At 42.6% G+C, this 24,521-nt stretch overlaps 1 protein-coding gene across 2 annotated transcripts in view; it reads right to left on the reverse strand.

The window, feature by feature from the left end:
- The window catches only part of LOC132816333 (progesterone receptor-like), a 335,587-nt gene that overhangs the window by 15,295 nt on the left and 295,771 nt on the right, over positions 1 to 24,521 (reverse strand). For both annotated transcript variants that reach the window (XM_060825767.1, XM_060825766.1), the window contains one exon: positions 15,597 to 15,727. In XM_060825767.1, coding sequence (XP_060681750.1) covers positions 15,597 to 15,727 — 131 coding nt within the window. The remainder of the gene's footprint in view (positions 1 to 15,596; positions 15,728 to 24,521) is intronic.

Genomic DNA, 24,521 nt, shown 5'->3' on the forward strand with positions numbered 1-24,521 from the left:
AATGTGGTCCCATTGTTCAAGAAAGGGAGTAGGGATAGCCCTAGTAACTATTGGCCAGTGAGTCTGACTTCAGTGGTAGGCAAAGTCTTAGAGAGAATGGTAAGGGATAAGATTTATGAACATCTGGGTAGGAATAACGTGATCAGGGATAGCCAGCATGGTTTTGCGAAGGGCAGGTCGTGCCTCACAAACCTAATTGAGTTCTTTGAGAAGGTGACTAAGGAAGTGGACGAGGGTAAAGCAGTAGATGTTGTGTATATGGATTTTAGTAAGGCGTTCGATAAGGTTCCCCATGGTAGGCTAATGCTAAAACTACGGAGGTATGGCATTGAGGATACATTAGAGGTTTGGATTAGGAATTGGCTGGCTGGAAGGAGACAGAGGGTAGTAGTTGATGGATTATGTTCATCTTGGAGCGCAGTTACTAGCGGTGTACCACAAGGATCTGTTTTGGGACCATTGCTTTTTGTTATCTTTATAAATGATCTAGAGGAAGGACTTGAAAGCTGGGTAAGCAAGTTTGCGGATGACACAAAAGTCGGTGGAGTTGTGGATAGTGAGGAAGGAAGTGGTAGGTTACAGCGGGATATAGATAAGTTGCAGAGCTGGGCGGAAATGTGGCAAATGGAATTCAATGTAGCTAAGTGCGAAGTCGTTCACTTTGGTAGGAATAACAAGATGATGGATTACTGGGCTAATGGTAGGCTACTTGGTAGTGTGGATGAGCAGAGGGATCTTGGTGTCCATGTACACAGATCTCTGAAAGTTGCCACCCAGGTAAATAGTGCTGTGAGGAAGGCATATGGTGTACTGGGCTTTATTGGCAGAGGAATTGAGTTCCGGAGTCCTGAGGTCATGTTGCAGTTGTATAAGACTCTGGTGAGGCCTCATCTGGAGTATTGTGTGCAGTTTTGGTCGCCATACTATAGGAAGGATGTGGAAGCTTTAGAACGAGTGCAGAGGAGGTTTACCAGGATGTTGCCTGGAATGGTAGGAAAATCTTATGAGGAAAGGCTGAGGCACTTGGGGCTGTTCTCATTGGAGAAGAGAAGGTTTAGGGGAGATCTGATAGAAGTGTATAAGATGATTAGGGGTTTAGATAGGGTAGATACTAAGAACCTTTTACCGCTAATGGAGTCAGGTGTTACTAGGGGACATAGCTTTAAATTAAGGGGTGGTAGGTATAGGACAGATGTTAGGGGTAGATTCTTCACACAGCGGGTTGTGAGTTCATGGAATGCCCTGCCCGTATCAGTGGTGAACTCTCCTCCTTTATGGTCATTTAAGCGGGCATTGGATAGGCATTTGGAAGTTATTGGGCTAGTATAGGTTAGGTAGGATTCGGTCGGCGCAACATCGAGGGCCGAAGGGCCTGTACTGCGCTGTATCCTTCTATGATCTATGTTCTATGTTCTATGTTCTAATTTCTGATGGAAAATCAAAAGAACTGCAGATGCTAGAAATCAGAAACAAAAGTAGAAATTACTGAAAAACTCAGTAGGCCAGGCAGCATCTATGAAGAAAAAGCAGATTTCAGATGTAGTTCTGAAGAAGGGGCACTGGATCTGAAATGTTAGCATAGATTTCTCTCCATCGATGCTGCCAGACCTGCTGAGCTTTTCCAATGATCTTGTGCTTCAAAATATTTAAGTGTGTGTTTTATGTAAATAGTTTGATTTATTCTGGTTTATCCTCACTATTCTTGTGAAATAAACTTCTGTGTAATTATGAGGCTAAAATCTGTAGAGTTACACGTTTGTGTTTCGAAGAAAGACCATCTTGTTAAAATCAAAAAAGAAATAAAATATGATCCATTGAGCTACATGTCAGTCTGGGATGTGATCTGCTGTATATTAACATTAGAACACCCATACCCTGGAAACTACCCTGGTGTCCATCCTATCAGGTCTACAATAAGAACATCTATCATTCTTCTAAACTCCAAGAAGTAGAAGCCCAGCCTTTAACTGACCTTAAAATAGCTACTCAGAATTCTTAATAAGCTCTCAGGCCAGAAGCTGTCAAAGATGGATGGGGCAGGGGAGATTGGGTGGCATTGGAGTTGGGTAGCATGGCGAAGCAGGCGTTGGGAGGGAGGAGGTAATGGGAGTCATGATGTGGCAGGCGTCAGAAAGAGGGCACTGCAGGAGGGATGGGAGTTGGGAATGTAGGGAGAGATGGACACAGGAAGCCAGGGGAGAGGAAGCTGGGAAGAGAGGGGGGATGTTGGGAACACAGAGTTAGGGAGCAGAGTCAGTTAGGTAGCAGGATCTCCATCCTAAACATTCCAGTCATAGAGTCATACAGCACAGAAATATACCCTTTTAGATTAGATTACCTACAGTGTGGAAACAGGCCATTCAGTGCAACAAGTCCACACCAACTCTCCAAAGAGAAACCAGCCCACCCATAGACTAGAAGAGATTGAGGTTCACAAGGAAGAGGTATTAGAAATACTGAAGAGTGTGAAAATAGACAAGTCCCCTGGGCCGGATGGGATCTATCCCAGGATCCTCTGGGAAGCAAGGGAAGAGATTGCCAAGCCTTTGGCATTGATCTTCAAATCATCATTGTTTACAGGAATAGTGCCTGAGGACTGGAGGATAGCAAATGTGGTTCCTTTGTTCACAAAGGGTAGTAGAGACAACCCTGGTAATTACAGACCAGTGAGTCTCACTTCAGTTGTTGGTATAGTGTTGGAAAAGGTTATAAGAGATAGGATTTATAACCATCTAGAAAAAAATAATCTGATCAGGGACAGTCAGCACGGTTTTATGAAGGGTAGGTCATGCCTAACAAATCTTATTGAGTTTTTTGACAAAGTGACCAAACAGGTAGATGAGAGTAAACCGGTTGATGTGGTGTGTATGGATTTCAGCAAGGCATTCGATAAGGTTTCCCACAGTAGGCTATTATACAAAATGCAGAAGAATGGGATAGTGGGAGACATAGCAGTTTGGATCAGTAATTGGCTTGCTGAAAGAAAACAGAGGGTTGTAGTTGATGGAACATGTTCATCTTGGTGTTCAGTTACTAGCGGCGTACCGCAGGGTCGGTGTTGGGTCCACTGCGGTTCGTCATTTTTATAAATGACCTGGATGAGGGCTTAGAAGGGTGGGTTAGTAAATTTGCGGACGACACTAAGGTCGGTGGAGTTGTGGATGGTGACGAAATATGTAGTAGGTTGTAGAGAGACATAGATAGGAAGCAGAGCTGGGCTGAGAGGTGGCCAATGGAGTTTAATGTGGACAAGTGTGAGGTGACATTTTGGATGGAGTAACCGGAATGCAAAGTACTGGGCTAATGGTAGGATTCTTGAGAGTGAAGATGAGCAGTGAGATCTCGGTGTCCATGTACATAGATCCCTGAAAGTTGCCACCCAGATTGACAGGGTTGTTAAGAAGGCATACAGTGTCTTGGCCTTTATTAATAGAGGGATTGAGTTCAAGAACCAGGAGGTTATGCTGCAGCTGTACAAAGCTCTGATACGGCCACACTTGGAGTATTGTGAACAGTTCTGGTCACCACATTATAAGAAGGATGTGGAAGCTTTGGAAAGGGTGCAGAGGAGATTTACTAGGATATTGCCTGGTATGGAGGGAAGGTCTTACAAGGAAAGGCTGAGGGACTTGAGGCTGTTCTCGTTAGAGAGAAGAAGGTTGAGAGGTGACTTAACAGTGACATAGAAGATAATCAGAGGGTTAGATAGGGTCGACAGGGAGAGCCTTTTTCCAAGTATAGGGATGGCAAACATGAGGGGACACAACTTTAAAGTGAGGGGTGATAGATATAGGACAGATGTCAGAGGTAGTTTCTTTACTCAGAGTAGTAAGGGTATGGAGTGCTTTGCCTGCAACAGTAGTAGATTCGCCAAGTTTAAGTACATTTAAGTCGTCATTGGACAGACATGGAATAGTGTAGGTGGGATGGGCTTCAGATTAGTATGACAGGGCGGCGCAACATCGAGGGCTGAAGGGCCTGTACTGTGCTGTAATATTCTATATTTACCCTTGACTAATCCACCTAACACTTGGGGCAATTTAGCATGGCCAATTCACCTAACCTGGACTGTGGGAGGAAACCGGAGAACCTGGAGGAAATCCACGCAGACATGGGGAGAATGTGCAAACTTCACACAGTCAGTTGCCCGAGATGGGAATTGAACCCAGGTCCCTGGTGCTGTGAGGCAGCAGTGCTAACCACTGAGCCACCGTGCCGCCCCCTTTGGTCCAACCAGTCCATGCTGACTATGTTCCCAAACTAAACTAGTCCCACCTGCCTGCACTGGCCCATATCCCTCCAAAATTTCTTATTCATGTAATTATCTAAATGTCTCCTAAACATTGTAACTGTACCCATATCGCCAATTCCTCTAAAAGTTCATTCCACACATAGATCATTCTTCATTAAAAATGTTGCCCATCATGTCCTTTTAAAATCTTTCTCCTTTCACCTTAAATAATTGGGTTCCCTGCAAGTTCCAAGTTATTGACATTGAACATAAAGATGTAAGATCTAGGAGCAGGAGGAGGCCCCCTACTCTTGAAATCCCCCACCTTAGGGAAAAGACTCCTGCTATTCACCATATCTACACGCTTCATTATTTTATAAGCCTCAATTAGGTAAACTCTGAACCTCCTACACTCCAATGAAAGTAGTCCCAGTCTATCCAGCCTCCCCTCATATCTCAAAATCTCCATTCCTGGCAACATCCTAGTAAATCTCTTCTGAACCCTCTCCAGCTCAATATGGGGACCAGATTAATATCATTCCTATAATGGTGTCCAGAAATGGACACAGCATTGCAAGAAGAGGTCACACCAATATCCTGTATAATCAATCCGGTCAGATTGACCCTCTACTCACTCACACCTTCAGCAATGGACACTGACTTTAATTAACACACAGAATTGAAAACTCATGTCAGTAAGGAGTTAAGGAGATTAGTGGAATGCACATGAAAATGAACCTTCCAGCTCAGTGACCAAACCTACATCGAGTAGTGGAGGCAGTCCAGGTGAGGTTCACTAGATTGAATCTAGAGGTGGGGTGGTTTGTCTTATGAAGGGAGATTGAACAGTTTAGGCCTATACTGTCTGGAGTTTAGAATAATGAGAAGAGATCTAAATGAGGCAGTTAAGGTGTTAAAGCGATTGACCAAGTAGATGTAGAGAGGATGTGTCATCATGTCGGCCAACACAGAATGGGAGGTCATAGTTTTCAGATAAGGGGTGGCAAAATTTAAAACATAGATGAGGAGAAATTACTTCCTTTAAAAGGTTGTAAATCTGTAGAATTCATTACCCTATTGTGTGGGACACATTAGTAAGTTTAAGGAGGAGCCATATAGATTTTTAATCAGTAATAGGTTGAAGCGTTATGGGACGTGGGTAGGAAAGTGGAGTTGAGGCTAAGATGAGATCAGCCATGATCGCATCAAATGGCAGAGGAGGCTCAAGGGGCTGAATGGCCTCCTCCTGCTCCTAGTTCTTACATCTTTATGTTCAATGTCAATAGCTGCTTGGTAAAACAGCAGACAGAAAAAATAAACAAATTAATAACTGCAAGATCTGGCAGACTCTCTCTCTCTCTCTCTCTCTCTCTTCCTGTTTCTCCAATCCAAAGCCAACACAGTGACTCATCAACTTGGAATTTGGAGGGAACTCAATGATTCTGCAAACTTTGCTATTATTAAAGAAACAACACTTCAACTAAATCACTAAATAAATAAATCACTAAAAATATTGTATAAATCTGAAACAAACACAGAATACAGGAGAAACTCAGCAGGTGACAGCATCTGTGGAGAGAGAAACAGTTAAAATTTCAAGTTGGCTTTGGAGAAGGGAGCCATTCTCTGCTTTCTACATCTTAATTTACTCCCTTTTTACATTGTTACGGTTCTGTTTGCCGAGCTGGGAATTTGTTAATTTGCAGATTTGCAGACGTTTCGTCCCCTGTCTATATGACATTCTCAGTGTTGACAACCGGAAGCGGCAGAGACAAACCACTATAAATGCCGGAGGAAACATCACAGGAGGCTCCCAAGCACTGAGGATGTCACCTAGATGGGGACAAAACGTCTGCAACACAAATTCCCAGCTCGGCGAACAGAACCACAACAACGAGCACCCGAGTTACAAATCTTCTCATAAACTTTGAGCCCTTTTTACATTTTTTTCTCTTCCTCCACTATTAACCACCTCTTTATCTTCTGCACTGGGCATCCACACTATCTTGCTTTTCCTTTGCCTCTGTCAAAAGTATAAAAGGAAACCTATTTTCCAATATCTTTCAACCTGAAGCACTGTCAAACCAGAATTAAAATGTTAACTCTGTTTTTTTGCTACATAAATGCTCCAAGGACATAGCTCCTCCAATCTTCAGCTACTGAAGGTGGCATCAGCAATCCACCAGCCTCCCCCCATTATCCTGTCTGACCTTGGGTTAACTCAGAATCCACTTCCTCCCTCAGGATTTCACTGTGGAGATCAGAGGCTCCTCTGACTGGCGTGTAACTGGCATGTGACTGGCGTGTAACTGCTGGGTCACTTTGAGCCGAAGGACATACAGCCAAGTTTAACACATCCATCAAGGTTCAACAACAACAAGAAGAACTCTATGAACATTTAAAATTATATTCTTTATCATTCAACTGTTATAGACAATAAAATGCTATACCTATGACTATGCATGTTTGATGTCACATGTTATCACTTTTCTTATGATTAGTAAATAATGAAATTCTTCTTTCTCTTACTGATAAATACCGTGGCTCCTTAATTTTGCCTGGAACTGTGTCTAACTGAAATATGGTATAGCTACATGCTAAAATAATTAAAAATCATTGTTGCAGACAACTGAGGGGGTTAAAAAGATGGAAACTGATTCAGTCCTCCTCTCTGTTCATAACAAACAGAAGTACTTGGCTTTATTTATACGAGAACAGAACACAAAGACAAAGAAACAATATTAAATGTATATAAAACTTTGGAAGGACTGAGTGCTGTGAGCACTTATAGTCTCTGTACTAAAAATTCATTCCATACCATAAACATGGAAGCACTAGACAGCATTAGTGAAGAAAGGTTATAAGCATCTCACCAGCACTGAGGATATACAACTATCTGGAATAACCGAGCAGATTGGGAGTACTTCCTTTGGGAAAGAGAATTCCAAGAACAGATTTGATAAAGGCTTTTAGTGCTCTGAAGAAGTTCAATAGGTTGATGTTCAGAAAATGTTTACTTGTGGATGAGTTTATCCTTCCCGCCCCATCGGGAAAGAAATACAAAGCCACAAAGAAATTGAGTAAGAAGTTAGGAATTTATTTTTGCAGAAACTTGCGAAAGTTTGTAGCTCACTGCTATGTCCAGTGACTGAAGCAGAGAGCACTTTAAGGGAAAGGTTCGTACTGAAATGACCTTAAGTATCAAAAGGGACTATACACATAGAAGTTGTGTAAAGTTTCTGTAAGGAATGCTAGGTGTTATAAAGTATTGGCTTATTCTGGAACACATAGTGCTGGCAGACTTATGGCTGTAGACGGAAATACTTGAACAAACTGAAAATACTTTAAAATAATTGAGCTATGCAGACACCTTCAAGCAGATATTGCAAGATATTTTGGATAAAGTTTTTGCAGTTGTGTACACACCTAAATTCCTCTGAATCTGAAGAAAAATGAACTTAACAAGTACAGCATGATGTTACCTCTGAGTCTGCTGGAAGATTCATTTTTGATTTTATGTGTCTCGAATAGAGCTAGCCCCATGGTTTAAGCACAGAAGCCGTGATTTATGGCATGTCCATGTTGGTTTCAGTGGAAGTAGGTGCCATATATATTTGTAGTTGCCACCTTCTTTACCTGACAGTAGCAGTGCTGGAGCATATTGCTACCCTGTCTCTGTGTTCAGCTGGGACCTGCCATCAGCCTCTTGTTCTTCAGTTTGTCTATCTTAAAGGGAGGCTGCTGCTGAATACTGTTATTGAAATTCTAAACAAGGAAAGTGGAACATCAGAGTAAAGACACGACTTCACAGGCACTGAAGAGATGGACAAGATGGGAAAGGCCAGGAGGTTCACAAACAATGTAATGAAAGTTAGTGAATGCATCTCCTCACTACACTCACTTGGTGAACCCACTACTTGCTGGTTCTACATTTAAGAGCTTAAAAAAAAATCATACAGTCCTTGGCACTGTTCCCCTGTCTCTTAAATCACAAACACTCTATCCTACAATTGACCTATCTTAGTCTTGAATCAATGTAATCTACAGCACTCTGGGTAAGAGAATTCCAAATATTCACAATTCAGTAAAAGAATAGTCAATCCCTTGCTAGGAAAGTGTGGCCCTAGTTCTAGACTACGGTGCCAGGGTGAGTGTCCTCCCTTACAGATGTGATACGTTTCAATGAAATCAACTCTCATTTTTTTAAAAATTGTAGAAATAATGGTCTAATCCACTCAATCTCTGCTCTGAGAACAATCCCCTCATCCCAGGAATCAGTCTAATGAATTTTCATTGCACTTCCTTTGAAAGCCAACCGTTCCTTTCTTTGGTGAAAGGACCAAAATGACATGTGTTATTCCAGTAAAAAATGAGGTCTGCAGATGCTGGAGATCACAGCTGCAAATGTGTTGCTGGTCAAAGCACAGCAGGCCAGGCAGCATCTCAGGAATAGAGAATTCGACGTTTCGAGCATAAGCCCTTCATCAGGAATAAGAGAGAGAGCCAAGCAGGCTAAGATAAAAGGTAGGGAGGAGGGACTAGGGGGACTCTATTCCTGAGATGCTGCCTGGCCTGCTGTGCTTTGACCAGCAACACATTTGCAGCTGCACTCCGGCCTATCACCCTCACCTTGACCTCCTTCCACCTATCCCACCTCCATCGCCCCTCCCCCTAGTACCTCCTCCCTACCTTTTATCTTAGCCTGCTTGGCTCTCTCTCTTATTCCTGATGAAGGGCTTATGCTCGAAACGTCGAATTCTCTATTCCTGAGATGCTGCCTGGCCTGCTGTGCTTTGACCAGCAACACATTTGCAGCTGTAACCCAAAATCCACAAACCTGCCTGCCCTGGCCGACCCATTGTCTCAGCCTGCTCCTGCCCCACCGAACTCATCTCCCAATACCTCGACACGGTCCTGTCCCCTTTAGTCCAAGAACTCCCCACCTACGTTCGGGACACCACCCACGCCCTCCACCTCCTCCAGGATTTTCGCTTCCCCGGTCCCCAACGCCTTATTTTCACTATGGACATCCAGTCCCTGTACACCTCCATCCCCCATCACGAAGGACTCAAAGCCCTCCGCTTCTTCCTTTCCCGCCGCACCAACCAGTACCCTTCCACTGACACCCTCCTTCGACTGACTGAACTGGTCCTCACCCTGAATAACTTCTCTTTTCAATCCTCCCACTTCCTTCAAACTAAAGGAGTTGCCATGGGCACCCGCATGGGCCCCAGCTATGCCTGCCTCTTCGTAGGATATGTGGAACAGTCCATCTTCCGCAACTACACTGGCACCACCCCCCACCTTTTCCTCTGCTACATCGATGACTGTATCGGCGCTGCCTCGTGCTCCCACGAGGAGGTTGAACAGTTCATCAACTTTACTAACACCTTCCATCCCGACCTCAAATTCACCTGGACTGTCTCAGACTCCTCCCTCCCCTTCCTAGACCTTTCCATTTCTATCTCGGGTGACCGACTCAACACAGACATCTATTACAAACCGACTGACTCCCACAGCTACCTGGACTACACCTCCTCCCACCCTGCCCCCTGTAAAAACGCCATCCCATATTCCCAATTCCTTCGTCTCCGCCGCATCTGCTCCCAGGAGGACCAATTCCAACACCGCACAGCCCAGATGGCCTCCTTCTTCAAGGACCGCAGATTCCCCCCAGACGTGATCGACAATGCCCTCCACCGCATCTCCTCCACTTCCCGCTCCTCCGCCCTTGAGCCCCGCTCCTCCAACCGCCACCAAGACAGAACCCCACTGGTTCTCACCTACCACCCCACCAACCTCCGCATACAACGTATCATCCGCCGCCATTTCCGCCACCTCCAAACGGACCCCACCACCAAGGATATATTTCCCTCCCCTCCCCTATCAGCGTTCCGCAAGGACCACTCCCTTCGTGACTCCCTCGTCAGATCCACACCCCCCACCAACCCAACCTCCACCCCCGGCACCTTCCCCTGCAACCGCAGGAAATGTAAAACTTGCGCCCACACCTCCACACTCACTTCCCTCCAAGGCCCCAAGGGATCCTTCCATATCCGCCACAAGTTCACCTGTACCTCCACACACATCATCTATTGCATCCGCTGCACCTGATGTGGCCTCCTCTATATTGGGGAGACAGGCCGCTTACTTGCGGAACGCTTCAGAGAACACCTCCGGGCCGCCCGAACCAACCAACCCAATCACCCCGTGGCTCAACACTTTAACTCTCCCTCCCACTCCACCGAGGACATGCAGGTCCTTGGACTCCTCCACCGGCAGAAGACAACAACACGACGGCTGGAGGAGGAGCGCCTCATCTTCCGCCTGGGAACCCTCCAACCACAAGGTATGAATTCAGATTTCTCCAGCTTCCTCATTTCCCCTCCCCCCACCTTGTCTCAGTCGGTTCCCTCAACTCAGCACCGCCCTCCTAACCTGCAATCCTCTTCCTGACCTCTCCGCCTCCACCCCACTCCGGCCTATCACCCTCACCTTGACCTCCTTCCACCTATCCCACCTCCATCGCCCCTCCCCCTAGTCCCTCCTCCCTACCTTTTATCTTAGCCTGCTTGGCTCTCTCTCTTATTCCTGATGAAGGGCTTATGCTCGAAACATCGAATTCTCTATTCCTGAGATGCTGCCTGGCCTGCTGTGCTTTGACCAGCAACACATTTGCAGCTGTGTTATTCCAGATTGGCTTTCAACAATGTTCTTTATCATTGTATTGATACTTCTGTAATCTTAAACACCTTAGTAATGGAAGCTAACATAACACTTATATTCCTGACTGCTTTCTGTACTCGCTTATTGCCGTACTGTGATCCACAAACAAGGACACCCAGATACCTGAGAATTCCAACACACCTTTTCACCCTAAAAATTATGTTGTTTTTCTGTTTTTAGTACAGAACTTAAATGTTATTGAAAGAGAGATATTGCTAAATGTTTCTCTCTTGCACTCACATGTAGTTGCACACGTGGAACATACTGGTGGCAAATACATGTCCCAGGAAGTTCATTGGCTTCAGCATGCCTATAGATTTTATAATCACATCCCCAAAGATTTGTGAGTTTATGTTTCTCCTTTAGTTTGGACCTGTTTATTGGTTAATATAATGCCAGCAGAATAGTTCTGATTGTACACTGGCAAGTGAGCATGTCACAAATCTGTTGCCATAAAAATGATCATAGATACCAATACAGTCAGTTGGGATGTGTTCCCAATCATATTACCTTGAACCAAATCAATCCCAACTCTGTAGTGCTTGTCAAGGGCTATTACTATCGTTTTAAAATTTTAATTTGCAAACATTTTTAACATTTATGATTTTGTTTCACATTCATTCTCAAAAAGTTGATGATCTTTCAAGAGTCCAGTGGCAAGTTCATTACGAAATATGAGTGCTCTTTTCAGAAGTTAGCTGAAGAAGCTCCCTCATCCATGAGCTGCTCATGATCTATTCTGCCCTCCTTTACTGAAGGATATATTCCATGTCCAGTCTCCATATTGGCATATGCTATGATTTATGCAGAATTGAGATTAAAAACATCAAAAAAGCTGCCCCATTCGTTTCAAACATATTGTTTGCAAACAGTTTTGTTTTTCAATTTCTTTGATTCCTGCACTAGCAAGAATATTAACAAATGTACAGATATCCTTTCTGATTCAAAACTGGGTTTTATGAAAATGGGTATCTCTTTACTTGCTCGGAAACAGAACAAAATTTAATAATCTTTGATGCTAGTACCTTGGAACAAACATTAGAATGAACAGCTTATTTCTGAGCTGTTTGCCTCCCTTTTCTTTAGTTGTGCATGTCCAAGTAAAGGAATTCTTTAAAATCTGATTATTTTAACTCATGGGCAAAATAGGGATATTTGTTGGAAAACACAATTCTTCAATTTGCAAATATACATTTATTTGCTTAAATTTTATTGATTAAAATTGATTGAATTGTTTGATTTCAATTTTAATTCTGAAAGTATAATCTCAATTTTAGGTAAAATAGCCAATAGAATATGAATTTCCAATGGGCATTCAAAAGAATTCACATGATCATTATTCATAAATACAGAACTATCAACATGAAAGGAATGTTAGAAGTGACATTTATGATCTATAAATATTATGTTGTATATTTTGTAGATTTATGAAAAAGTGTTAATCTTATGAAAATCATTAAAATGTTATTGTTTAATCAGAGATGAATAATTGCTATTCCAAATAAATAACAAGTGGCATGGTGATAGATAAATATGATTTTGCCTAAAAGTGAGGTACTCTTCAATTGAATAGATCATAATGTAATTCCATAATTTGTTTTATAAAAATAAGAGTCTAAAATTGTTTCAAAATAATATTATTTACCAGTGATTGATTGACATAGATAAATCCTGACATAGAAACAATTCAATATTGTTCTTTATTGATTAATGCAGATATTCCTGCACATTTGTTTAGAATGATAAATGTGTGTCTCTTGCATTAATTCATTTAGGGGTTGGTATCTAACCTTAAAAAAAAGTTGGTTGTTTTGAATATAATGGTATGTGGAGAATTGAGTAATTTGAATGTAACATTATTTAATTTTCACTTCCTAACAAGGCCTCTTTACAAATACACTGTCCCTTGGGCTTGGCAGTTCGATCAACATGAATTTATTTATCCAGAACTGGAGTACTTTATTACCTGCTAACTCTGATCCTCACCAAGCTTCATTGATACTGGGTGCTCCTATAAGTTGTTTTCAAAATCATTAATGCTACCATCTAACAATCCATAGATTTAGTCTAACATGCTCGGTAACCACTTACAGCACCACATCTCTGTTTGCTTCTTTCACCTTTTTAAAACTGGTTCATGTCTCATTAGCCACAACATCGCTTTACCTGGTCTCCATCCACTTTACATTCAAAACCACAACTGAAATTGTTTAAACAAGTGCCTTATTGGATCTGCTTCTAAATCCATTCCATCGTCTTTCCTTTTCCCCAAGTGCCCATTGTCATTCCTGTATTTTGTGATAGCTTTCTGAAGTGAAAGTGCAACATAAGTTCCATTATTTTAAGATGCATTTTTCATCAAATTAAATACATCTAATTAATTATATCTTATTATTGAAATGATTGCTGCACTGCCTCAGAGACTTTCCAATCATTCTTAAAAAAGCATATGGAAGAATACAGCTAATGTGAGTTCTGAGTCAGTGTGTGAGCAGCAGCCTACAGTACAGAACAATCTTCTCATTGTAGCATGTGGAAACATGAGGCATAGGGACAGGAATCTGGCATTTGGCCTATTCCACCATTCAATACATTTATGGTTGATCCGGTTTTAGTCTCAATTGCACTTTCCCCACTGTAGTGATTGGAACCAGATGGATCTTGTTGACTATGAGGTTCTTGATTGGGATGTTAACCTGGACCAATCAGGAAGGCCTTTACTGACAAATATAACCAGGTGGGAAGGTGGGACGTCTGTATGTAACAGTATTGTTTAATGTACAAATGTCATTGATGTCTTTTTTTTAATATTTTTATGTGAAACTGGGATTTGAGGTTTGTCCTCATGTCCCCGTAAACCAGTTGAACGGTAGGGTTTGGGCCCTGGCTTTGCTGCTCCTCTCCCTGTAAAATTGCTGTATGCAGCTGTAAATGTAACTGTTTGTTGTAAACTGTTTTTGCAATTTGTTTAATAAAATATAACCAGGAGACCAGTGTCAGAGGTCCTGAAAAAAAAATAACCAGGAGACCTCCTTGTGGGTCTGCTCCTGGGCCTGGCCAAACTGGCCATAAACAGGTCCAGGCAGAGGGCTGTGGAGGGAGTTGTTAGGGCCAACTGCCTGTCCCTCTTCTCCGGTTACGTTAGAGCCCGGGTATCCTTGGAGAGGGAGCACGTGGTGTCCACCAACACCCTGGAGTTGAATAAAGATTTGTAAAAAAAAAATAAAACTAAAAAAAACCAGGAGATTTTAATCTTGAAAGAAACAAGGTGCACAAATCTTTATTCAAATTTCCATCACCAGGAAGAATGGGAAAAATATATAACCAAGAGATTAGAATCTTCTCAGTTGAGGCTGGATTCTGAGCTAGCTGACCAGCCAGCCACAGCCAGTGTCCTCCCCTTTAATTATTAAAGGGTCACTTGGTGATGGCACCCAGCCTCTGTGCAGTTTTTATTTCCCACCCACCTTTCCCCACACATCAATAACTCTGGGCTCCCTTAACTGTCAAAAATTTATCTAACTCAACCTGGAATAAAAATAAAGACCAAGTCTTGATTTCCTCCTGACAAGCACAATTCCTCAAAATGCTCTGTGGGATATAGAAACAAGATGGATATTTGATATCTTGGGACTGGTACTCAATTTGGAGGGTTGAATGTTAAATTGGAAGCAGGAAGGGAATAAAGTAGCCCACTGAGGTCAGCAGAGTCAGAGGACTAGGTTTCTCATGTGTCCCATCTCTTGGAGCAAGAAAAACAATCACAACCTTTTCTCCCTGCCTTCTAGGTACAGCCAGCCAATCGGAGAAGCTGGGTAGTTGGTGTTTGGGTAAATAAGCAATGAGAATGAGGTTGTGGTGAGGGAGTGTAGTGGCACTGGACAAGATTAGGCAGGGTTGGGGAATAGTTGAGGAACTTGGGATGCAGCAAATATTGAGACGCTGGGGTCAGGGGAGTTAAATTTAAATTCATTGTTAGATATGAGGCATGTAAGTGCGTTGTTGTCTGCCCCTTATCCTAACTCTATTAAACAGGGTAGGTGTGTTGGGACCATTTTTACATTCTATTCAACTCAAAGCTGTCTATTTTTTCTGGATTAAAAGGTCTGTCTGGTCTCTGTTACCTTTCAACTAGAATTACAGATTAAATATTTGCAACATGCAGCAGTCTTGGGTTGAATATTGTTTGAGCCCAGAGCTGATATTGGCTCAGTTGAGAACCAGGAATAGCAGGGTTCCATAGAAATCAGATATGATCACTAATTTCTCCTATAAGAATTCATTTCAAAAAATGTCCTTAAATAGGCAATAATCTCAAGTGAGAACACATCTTTCACCAAGTGTGCTATCAAACCAACCCTGTGACTCAACCAAAGAACAAGCACTTATTGTTTGTAGTTGCTGCAGTTGTATTGACCATGATCACAGTGATCAAGATAATTATACACCAGGCAATTCAGAGAACTTAAAACTCTTATGTGTAATTGACAATGGGGTCATTGTCAATCTCAGAATCTACACTGACAGATAAACAGTGAAACAGAGCATTAGCCAACTTTTCAGGATCAAATTAGAAAACAATTCATTCGGAAAAAGGATGCTGGTTGGCTACATTGTGTCAAATTCTATTTTCACTTACTTGTATTAAGGAGTATTAAGGTTTTCATGCACAAAAATTCCTCTTGGGTCACTTGAAGATGAATGAATTCTTGTGAGATTTGTCGCATTGCTATACACAGATCATACATTGCAGACTTTTGCATTCGCTGCCTGAAAAAAATAATCATCAAAGTATATGACAAGCATAAAAAGTACACAATGTTCCCAACTCCAGTCATTTTCAAGTGTGAATTATCTAACAGCAAAGTAAATCCTGTCCTTTAATCACTGCATTCTTGGATACATAGTGCTCCAGTTGCGATGGTGTCAAGACCTCTATTGCTGATAGCATAGGGGTTATATCTTGATTCCAGGGACTGCAAATGATCAAGACAGTGGCTCAACACTACAGTCGTGAGGGCAACTATGGAGGGGCAATATATACTGGCTTAGCCATCAATGGCCACATTGCAGGAATAAATCAAAATAAAAAGAAATACTTCATTCCATCTGATAACATATCTGTGGCTAAATGTTTTGAATGGATCTTTCTTTTGCTCAACATTAAATTTATACTTTCCACATAGAGACACAAAAGAATGAGAACCAAGACTTCAGGACTTTTGATGTATATAAGGATGTTACTAGGAGAATGTGAGGACTACAGATGCTGGAGATCAGAATCCAGAGTGTGGTGCTGGAAAAGCACAGCAGGTTAGGCAGCATCCAAGGAGCAGGAAAATCGACGTTTTGGGCATAAGCCCTTCATCAGGATTCATCTCGATAGGGATGTTACTGGAATGTAACCAATACATAGAGAATTCATAAGAATACTTGTAAACATTCTACTTTTCACGTATCCAAAACTAATGCACCTATTGAATACTGAAGGATTATCTCAAGTTTAGTGGAAACAGCTGCAGCCTGGTGAATATTCTGCAGAGGGTGTTCTTTTACATCCACTTCTCAAAAACAAATTGACCTTGCTTTGCAATAATGTTGTGGTGCTGCAACACATTGTGCATCATGTAATGGAGATGCTCTAATGTCAACTAACAGGTTATCCAGTGACATCAGCTTCAAGGCTTAAACCTATGTGTTACGGAGTAAAGAACATGCTGGAGAAAGATACTATCAGCTCCCCTATAGGTGACAGCTTTGGAGATCTTGTTGCAGGAATGTAAAGCTTTATCAAGCAGGTGTCATTCCCCAGTGAAGAACATAAACACAGCAGATCGGAAGAAAGTGGCTGAAAGAGTGAATGCCATCTCATCTGTACAAGCCTCTCGATTAAGTAAAAATGAAAACGCTGAGCATTGATTAAATGTAATCAACTTCAAAAATATACTATTTTGGATACTATTGTAGGGGACAGCCTCCCCGGGAACATAGCAGCAGCAGCAGCCAGGTCTAAGGCACCACAAACTGTCTGTGCTGTGATGCAGGTTATTGCAAAGATCAAGTCAGCAATTGTGATCGGGGATTGTCTGGTCAGGGCACAGGCAGGCCGTTTCTGTGGCTACAATCAAGATTCCAGGATGGTGTGTTGCTCCCTGGTTTCAGGGTCAAGGATATCTCACAGCAGTTGCTACAAATTCTCAAGGGGAAGTGTGAGCAGCCAGAGGTCATTGTACACACTGGTACCAACCACAGATAGAAAATGGGGTGAAGTCCTGCAGAGTGAATTCCTGATGCCATGTTCTAGTGAGAGTAGGAACAGGAGAATTGGATGAATACCTGGCTGGGGAACTGGTGTAGGGAACATAGATTCAGAATTTGGATCATTGATATCTCTTCTGGGGCAAAGGTGACCTGTACAAGAAGGATGGGTTGCACCTGAACTGGAAGGGGACCAATATCTTGGTGGAGCTACCTGGGAGGGTATAAAGTGGTCTGGCAGGAAGGGTGGCACCCAAACAGTCATGCAACTATAGAAAGGTTTGAGGCTGGCATGGATGTTAGACAGCAAGTTAAATAGAAAAGCATGGCAGGGAGTGAGGGAAGACTGCATTTATTTCAATGCAAGAAACCTGATTATAAGGCAGATAAACTCAGGGCATGGATATATCTATTAGGCATGGATATATCTATTAGGCATGGATATATCTCATAGCAATTACAGAAACATAGCTGAGGGAGGAACAGGACTGGCATCTCAATGTTCCAGTTTATAGATGCTAGATAAAGGATGGAAAAGGAGGGCGAGTGGTGTTTTTGATTAGGGAGAATATTCTTCAGGGATTGTCCAGTGAAGTTATATAGGTGAAACTAAGGAATAAGAAGGGGGTGATCACTTTGATGGGATTGTACGATAGGTCCCGGAATACGCAATGGGAAATTGAGGAGGAAATATGAAGGAAGATATCTGCAAAATATGTAGACAGTTGTAAGAATATTAAGGTTGTAACAGTAGGGCATGTTAACTTTCCAATCATAGATTGAGTGTGCCGTAGCATTAAGGGCTTGGATGAGGACTAATTTCTTAAGTGCATTTGCTATAAACCAGAACAAATCCCCTGAAAATGTATCAAGGAGATAGCCTAAACCTTAAATTTTTCTTGCGTTAAAGGCCAGTGCTAGGCATTGCATTACAGATGCAATTGGATTGGTCAAACTATTAGGCTTGAAGCAAAACCCACTTTATTCATAAACTATAGTTAAAATACAATAAAAGAAATAAGTATTGGAATAACGTAACTCCATTGGAAAACTTAACAGAATAATAGATTATTTAACTAGTAAACAGCAACTGTTCCTAAATAGTAACATTTCATAAACATACCCCTGACAAAGGCAAATTCAGCAAAACCAATTGTCTCATGTGCAATTTGAGCAGCAGGAAGAGAACCCCAGCTTTTAGCTGTAACAAAAACAGGATTAAGGGCTTCCATACCCAGCTTCAAGACCCTAGCAACTGCTACTGAAAGTTAAAACTAAATGTCTTGGTTCTGTGAGAGCTTGACCCCACCCATTCAGGTTGTTTCTATTGCTCCAATTTAAAAAAAAGGTCCCACAAGCTGTTTCCTTTATTGACTTTGAGCAGACTGCTCATGACCTCTGTCTCAATCTTTCTTCACTAAAACAAACAGAATGAAATAACCTCTTAAAGCCTTAGTAACGTCACACCTCCCCCTTTAAAAAATAAACCATCAATATATAAAGGTGGCTTCACATTTAAAAACCGTTAGCCTTATGCTATCGTTACATTACAATACATATACATCACAACGACTTTAAGCATTCAAACATTTCCCATTACAGCCCATTTCAGTCCATACTTGTCCCATTACTAAACGCCTCTGTCTTCTTTCATCACACCAACATGTTGGTAATTAAGTTCCCTCATCCTGCCACCCATATAATTTTTAAATTAAATGACTGCAATAATACACACCAACAAAACAGTCTGGTATTTTTATCCTTAAATTTTTCCAAAAGTTTTAAGGGGTTATAATAAGTATAAACAATTGTCCCAGACAATTACTGGCAATATAAATGTTGAAATGTTGCAGCACCAACAATAAATTCAAGACCTCCTTCTCAAGTGTGAGATATTTCTGTTGATGATTATTCAATTCTGTGGAAAAATATCCAATATGTCTTTCTATCTCCTCGTTGCCTTCTTATAAAAGTACAGTACTGATACCCACATCACTTGCTTTGATAGCAACTTTGAATGGCTTTGTGTAATTAAGTGTGGCTAATACTGGGACAATGGTTAACACAGCTTTCAGGCTGTCAAATGCTTTCTGAGATTCCTCCATCCACTGACATTTTCTGCACTTTTTAAACAAGTCAGGCAGTGGAGAATCACACAGCTAAAATTTGGGACAAACTTCTGATAAAAAACATTCAGTCCCAGGAATTATAGTTCTTCCCTGTCCGTTGATGGTAAGGGAAACTCCCCAATAATCTTTGTTTTTACATCCCATGGGGCCATTTGTCCATGTCCAATGATATGGCTGAGAGACATGACTTGGGCTTTTGCAAATTCATTCTTAGCCAGGTTTATTAACAAGCTCGCCTCCCAAAGTCAATTGAACAATTCCAATAGATGGTCCAAAAGGTTCTTTCAATTTGTGAGTAAAAATCACCAGATCATCAATGTACACCATAAAATGACCTTATTAGTTAATCTTTGTAATGACGCTGGCACATTTTTCATACCAAGTGGCATAAGTTCCTAGCCAGGGAACGAAACGTTTGCAGCAAAAACTTCCAGCTCGGCGAGCAGAACCACAACAACGGATACCCGAGCTACAAATCTTCAATCAGATTTTAGGCATAAGTTTAAATTGATGCAGTCCATTTGGTGTCAGAAAAGTTGAAATTTCCTTCACTCTTTTGGATAAAAGTACCTGCCAGTAACCCTTGAGTAAGTCCAACTTTGAAAAATAAGTTGCGTGTCCTACCTTCTCCATATATCTTCCAAATGTGGAATAGGATATGAATCAGATTTTGTAACTGCATTTACTTTGTGATATTCTACATATAATCATTGGGCATCATCTAGTTTTGGCACCATGACTATTGGTGAGTTCCAGTTGCTGCAACTCACTTCCATTATTTTGTCTTTGAGCACGTTTTCAATCTCTTTTTGAACCTGTGCCAACTTTAGAGGGTTAAGTCCATAAGGATGTTGCTTCATTGGAACAGCATTTTACATAGCTATATCATGCGTAATCAAATTAATACATTCTAGCGTATTCCCACATATCTCTCCATGCGGTTATAATAACCCTTTCAGATCATTTTGATTTTCCTCTGGAAGGTAATCCCCAATAATTTATCTCAATTTTTGAGAATTCCCTTGTTGATCAATTTAATTTGAGAAATATCTAATTCAGAACTTGGTTCTTCACCCTGGGTTGTAACTGGTAATACGTTCTCCTTTTTTTTCCTTCCCTATCAAAATATCTTTTGAGCATATACACATGACACACTCTGAGACATTTGCTGAGAGGTGCTAGGGAGGAGTGAAGGACTTCTGGGGAGTTTTTAAGTGGGTGAGATCTAAACCCGAGACCCTACACTGTAGGGCCTCCTTCCCACCCACCTCCTCTAACCTTACTAAGGGTCTGTAAACTCAGTAAGTTTTCAGGTTTCTCTCTTTTTCTTCTCTTCCTTTGTTTAGTTCTGTGTGGGCTTTCAGAATAGCGGGATATGGATGTCAGGGCAGTTGCCTGTTCCTCCTGCAGAATGTGGCAGGTGAGAGACTCTTCACATGTCTCTGTCGACTATACCTGTGGGAAGTACACCCAACTCCAGCTCCTCAAAAACCAAGTTAGGGAACTGGAACTGGAGCTGGATGAACTACAGATCGTCCAGGAGGCTGCGGGAGAAATTGAGAGGATGTACAGGGAGGTGGTCACTCCCCAGACACAGGATAAGGACAGCTGGGTTACAGTCAGGGGAAGGAAAGGGAACCAATGGTCAGAGTAGAGATCCCCTGGGGCCGTTCCCCTCAGCAATAAGTATATTATTTTGGCTACGGCTGATGGGGACAGCCTCCCAGGGGAATGCCATAGTTGTCAGGTCTCTGGCACTGAGCCTGGCACTGAGGCTCAGAAGGGAAGGGGGGAGAATAGAAAAGCGCGAGTGGAACGGGACTCAATAGTTAGACAGAATGACAGGAGATTTTGTGGTCAGGAACGGGACGTCCGGAAGGTATATTGCCTCCCCGGTTCCAGGGTCCAGGATGTCACAGATTGAGTTTACAGGATTCTGAAGGGGAGGGTGAGCAGCCAGAAATCGTGGTACATATTGGCACCAATGATATAGCCAGGAAAGGGATTGAGGATCTGAAAAGTGACTGCAGAGAGTCAGGTTGGAAGCTGAAGAGCAGAACGAGGAGTGATCCCGGGTTTTCCTACCGATGCCACGGGATAGTGAGATGAGGAACAGTCAGCAAATGCAGCTTAACACATGGCTGCGAGGCTGGTGCAGGACAGAGGGCTTCAGATACCTAGACCATTGGGATACATTCTGGGGAAGGTGGGACCTGTACATGAAGGACGGGTTGCACCTGAACTGGAGGGGCACAAATGTCCTGGGAGGGAGATTTGCTCGTGTGGTTTGGGAGGGTTTAAACTAGTTTGGCGGGGGGGTGGGAATCAGAGCCACATGTCTGAGATGGGGGGCAGTTGTAGATGGGGCAGTGACAGGATGTAGTGAACCTATCGGGAAGGTTTTTCACGCGATAAAACAAAGGGATCGGTTAAAGTGTGTCTGCTTTAACGCAAGGAGTGTCAGAAATAAGAGTGACAAACTTAGAGCATGGATCAGTACTTGGGGCTATGATAGAACATAGAACATAGAACATAGAAGGATACAGCGCAGTACAGGCCCTTTGGCCCTCGATGTTGCGCCGACCGAGTCCTACCTAACCTATACTAGCCCAATAACTTCCAAATGCCTATCCAATGCCCGCTTAAATGAACATAAAGAAGGAGAGTTCACCACTGATACGGGCAGGGCATTCCATGAACTCACAACCCGCTGTGTGAAGAATCTACCCCTAACATCTGTCCTATACCTACCACCCCTTAATTTAAAGCTATGTCCCCTAGTAACACCTGACTCCATTAGCGGTAAAAGGTTCTTAGTATCTACCCTATCTAAACCCCTAATCATCTTATACACTTCTATCAGATCTCCCCTAAACCTTCTCTTCTCCAATGAGAACAGCCCCAAGTGCCTCAGCCTTTCCTCATAAGATCTTCCTACCATTCCAGGCAACATCCTGGTAAACCTCCTCTGCACTCGTTCTAAAGCTTCCACATCCTTCCTATAGTATGCACACAATACTCCAGATGAGGCCTCACCAGAGTCTTATACAACTGCAACATGACCTCAGGACTCCGGAACTCAATTCCTCTGCCAATAAAGCCCAGTACACCATATGCCTTCTTCACAGCACTATTTACCTGGGTGGCAACTTTCAGAGATCTGTGTACATAGACACCAAGATCCCTCTGCTCATCCACACTACCAAGTAGCCTACCATTAGCCCAGTAATCCATCATCTTGTTATTCCTACCAAAGTGAACGACTTCGCACTTAGCTACATTGAATTCCATTTGCCACATTTCCGCCCAGCTCTGCAACTTATCTATATCCCGCTGTAACCTACCACTTCCTTCCACACTATCCACAACTCCACCGACTTTTGTGTCATCCGCAAACTTGCTTACCCAGCTTTCAAGTCCTTCCTCTAGATCATTTATAAAGATAACAAAAAGCAATGGTCCCAAAACAGATCCTTGTGGTACACCGCTAGTAACTGCGCTCCAAGATGAACATAATCCATCAACTACTACCCTCTGTCTCCTTCCAGCCAGCCAATTCCTAATCCAAACCTCTAATGTATCCTCAATGCCATACCTCCGAAGTTTTAGCATTAGCCTACCATGGGGAACCTTATCGAACGCCTTACTAAAATCCATATACACAACATCTACTGCTTTACCCTCATCCACTTCCTTAGTCACCTTCTCAAAGAACTCAATAAGGTTTGTGAGGCACGACCTGCCCTTCACAAAACCATGCTGGCTATCCCTGATCACGTTATTCCTACCCAGATGTTCATAAATCTTATCCCTTACCATTCTCTCTAAGACTTTGCCCACCACTGAAGTCAGACTCACTGGCCTATAGTTACTAGGGCTATCCCTACTCCCTTTCTTGAACAATGGGACCACATTCGCTATCCTCCAGTCCTCTGGTACTATTCCCGTTGACAATGATGACATAAAAATCCAGGCCAATGGCTCTGCTATCTCCTCCCTAGCTTCCCATAGGATCCTGGGGTAAATGCCATCAGGCCCAGGAGACTTATCTATATTCATCCTTTCCAATATTCCCAAAACCTCTTCCCTGCATATTTCCAGGGCATCCATCATGATGTTGTGGCCATAATGGAGACGTGGGTTTCACAGGGGCAGGGATGGTTGCTTGATGTTCCACAGTTTAGAACATTTAAAAAGAACAGGGAGGGAAAAAAAAGAGGAGGGGGTGTAGCATTGCTAATCAGAGAGTGCATCACAGCTACAGAAAGGAAGGTTGTTGAGGAAAGTTTGTCGATTGAGTCAGTATGGGTGGACATTAGGAACAGCAAGGGAACAGCCAGCTCATTGGGGGTTTTCTACAGACCACCTAATAGCAGTAGAGAGATTGAAGATCTCATAGGCGGGCAGATTCTGGAAAAATGCAAAAGTAGCAGGGTTGTTGTTATGGGTGATTTCAATTTTTTCAACATCGACTGTAAGTGTAGATGGTTTGGATGGAGCCGTTTTTGTCAGGTGTGTTCAGGAGGGTTTCCTTACTCAGTATGTAGACAGACCGATAAAGGGGGAGGCCATTTTGAATTTGGTGCTCGGCAACGAGCCAGGACAGGTGTCAGATCTCGCGGTGGGAGAGCACTTTGGTGACAGTGACCATAGCTGCCTCACATTTAGTATAACCTTGGAGAGTGAAAGGAGCAGTTACCAAGGGAAGATGTTTAATTGGGGAAAAGGAAATTATAACGCTATCAGACAGGAGTTGGGAAGTACAGACTGGGAACAATTGTTCCACAGAAAGGGCACAGCAGACATGGGGAGATTATTTAAGGAGCAGTTGTTGCAATTGATGCATAAATGTGTTCCTCTGAGACAGGTAAGAAGGGGTAAAATTAAGGAATCTTGGATGACGAGAACAGAGGAACTTCACGTCAAAAGGAAGAAGGCGGCTTATGTAAGGTGGAGGAAGCAAGGATCTAGCACAGCTTTAGAGGATTACAGGCTTGTAGAAAGGAGCTCAGAAATGGACTGAGGAGAGCCAGGAGGGGACACGATAAAGGTTTGGCAAGAAGGATTAGGGAAAACCCAAAGGCATTTTACTCATATGTGAGGAATAAGAGAATGATCAGGGAGAAGGTAGGGCCGATCAGGGATAGTGGAGGGAACTTGTGCGTGGAATCTGAGCA

This window comes from Hemiscyllium ocellatum, chromosome 6 (genome assembly GCF_020745735.1).
Source record: "Hemiscyllium ocellatum isolate sHemOce1 chromosome 6, sHemOce1.pat.X.cur, whole genome shotgun sequence".
Taxonomy (NCBI): domain Eukaryota; kingdom Metazoa; phylum Chordata; class Chondrichthyes; order Orectolobiformes; family Hemiscylliidae; genus Hemiscyllium; species Hemiscyllium ocellatum.